This window comes from Papilio polytes, unplaced genomic scaffold, assembly GCF_000836215.1.
Source record: "Papilio polytes unplaced genomic scaffold, Ppol_1.0 DF821289.1, whole genome shotgun sequence".
In the NCBI taxonomy this organism is placed as follows: Eukaryota; Metazoa; Arthropoda; class Insecta; order Lepidoptera; family Papilionidae; genus Papilio; species Papilio polytes.
Window position 1 is genome coordinate 5,832,565 of NW_013527915.1, and position 2,129 is coordinate 5,834,693.

General features: G+C 44.6%; 1 protein-coding gene across 1 annotated transcript in view; it reads left to right on the top strand.

The window, feature by feature from the left end:
* Window positions 1-2,129, top strand: part of LOC106109156 — a 93,510-nt gene that overhangs the window by 84,666 nt on the left and 6,715 nt on the right. The window contains exons 121-124 of the mRNA XM_013290560.1: window positions 4-303; window positions 406-762; window positions 962-1,165; window positions 1,908-2,093. Coding sequence (XP_013146014.1) covers window positions 4-303; window positions 406-762; window positions 962-1,165; window positions 1,908-2,093 — 1,047 coding nt within the window. The remainder of the gene's footprint in view (window positions 1-3; window positions 304-405; window positions 763-961; window positions 1,166-1,907; window positions 2,094-2,129) is intronic.

Consider the following 2,129-nt stretch of genomic DNA (forward strand, 5'->3'; position numbering starts at 1 on the left):
GCGGTCTCAATGCGATATGTACAGGCATTAGACACACTGCGGTATGTTCGTGCCCAGCTGAATACACCGGCTACGCTCTTGTTCGTTGCGATCGTATCACAATCCCGGACGTGAAACCAAAACCAGAATGCGAAAATGATGAGCAGTGCCCTGATAATGCAGCGTGCATCGATTTCCGATGTGCAGCAGTATGCGGCCAGAATAACTGCGGCCTGAACGCGCAATGTATCGCACGCCGACACAGAGCTCGCTGTACTTGCTTGCCGGGCTACGAAGGTGACGCATATTCGGGATGCTACTCCGGTACGTGCTTCATTTTCCTTTTAGAATGGAATATAACCTAAACTTTAAACTGTTTAGACATCAATATATTAAGATTTATATAAAAAATATTTCCAATTTCAGTTCAATGCCATAGCAATAACGACTGTCCCGACGATGAAAGCTGTGAAAGCGGATCATGTATCAAAGTTTGTTCGCGATTACGTTGTGGAACTGAAGCTCATTGCGTGGCGCGCGGACACAGCGCGTCATGCGAATGTAATCCTGGTGCGCAAGGAAATCCATGGACCTCGTGCCGCAGGGACGAATGCACAATGGACGAAGATTGTCCGACATGGCTGGCTTGTAGAGCAAAGACATGCCAAGACCCCTGTCCCGGTGCTTGCGCGCAAGGCGCACAATGTACTGTCATGCGTCATGCACCGATTTGCGAATGCCCACGAGGAACCCAAGGCAATCCTAGAATAAAATGTGAACCTGGTAAGTTAAACTAATGTAACTTTTTTATTGTTTAATATACTACTTCTCTGAATGGTCTTATGACCCCACATTTTGATGATTATTTTTGTGTTTATTCGAATAGGTTGGATTGGTTTACAATCATTCTGTCTTAATTCTATAAAGTTTGTAACCACATACTTAGTAGTTTGGAGAACAATCAGATTGATAATTGTTTTAGTCCAAGCTGACGTGGAGTGCGGAAGCGATGCAGAGTGCGGCCCCGACCTCGCGTGCCTGCGCGGCGTGTGCCGGGACCCATGCGACGAGACGTCGTGCGGTGCCGGTGCCATTTGCAGCGTCGCTAACACCCTGCCTTTCCGCACCCTCGTCTGCCAATGCCCTAAGCCTCTTACTGGAGACGCGTCTGTTCAATGTGTGCCAAGTATGTACAAACATGTATATTTAGACAATCACACCAGACGCAAATACTTATACTACTTACATATTTTTAACAAGGAATACTTTCTAGATAGCTTTATTTACAGGTAAAAATTAACTCAGCCGATTGAAAATATTCGCATTTAGAAATGTAGGTACAGCATAGGTAGGCATGTATGGATCAATATTTTTTGCTTTCGTTGTACATATTATGTGTACATATACAAATTTACACACACAACTTGTATATACAACCAACAACTTGTAATTTTGTTAATGAGCATGTGTTCTGTAATGTCCGGTTCACCCTAGGCCATCACAGTTGGACAGTTGCGCCGCGTCAGCTAGGCATAGATTGTATAGACTTATTGCCGCCAGTTAGTCCACACTATGTTAGTCGATTGCCAGTTATCGAGCGATACTGACCAACTATTACTGGCAAGGTGTGAATCGTGCATTAGACTAACATAATTTCTGGTGTATATTTATAAAGCAGGAATAAGAAATGTAACATAGTTTTAATATACTACACAGACAAATTGGGAACCACCTCCTTTTGGAAGTCGCTTAAAAAATACTCTGAATGGGTACAGTCAGCGAAAAAGTCAGGTTTATTATGATCGCTGCACTCCGTTATGTGATACATTGCAAAGCTACTTGTATTATTTGTATTTCTAGGCTGTCATAAAGAACTCCTTAAAATTGCAATGTTTAACTACTCATTAATCGATACATCTAACTAACAGGAGCACAATGCGAACAAGACAATGAATGCGGTGACGAGGAACGGTGCGTGAGCGGGCGCTGCGTGGCGGTATGTGACGAACGAGCCTGCGGCGCGGGCGCTGAATGTCGCGCGCAGGCACACCGCGCTGCGTGCCGCTGTGTGCCACCGCTCCAAGGCGACGCCAACGTAGCCTGCACACCGGGTATGTAAAACAATATTTTTAGACTAATTTAAAGATATC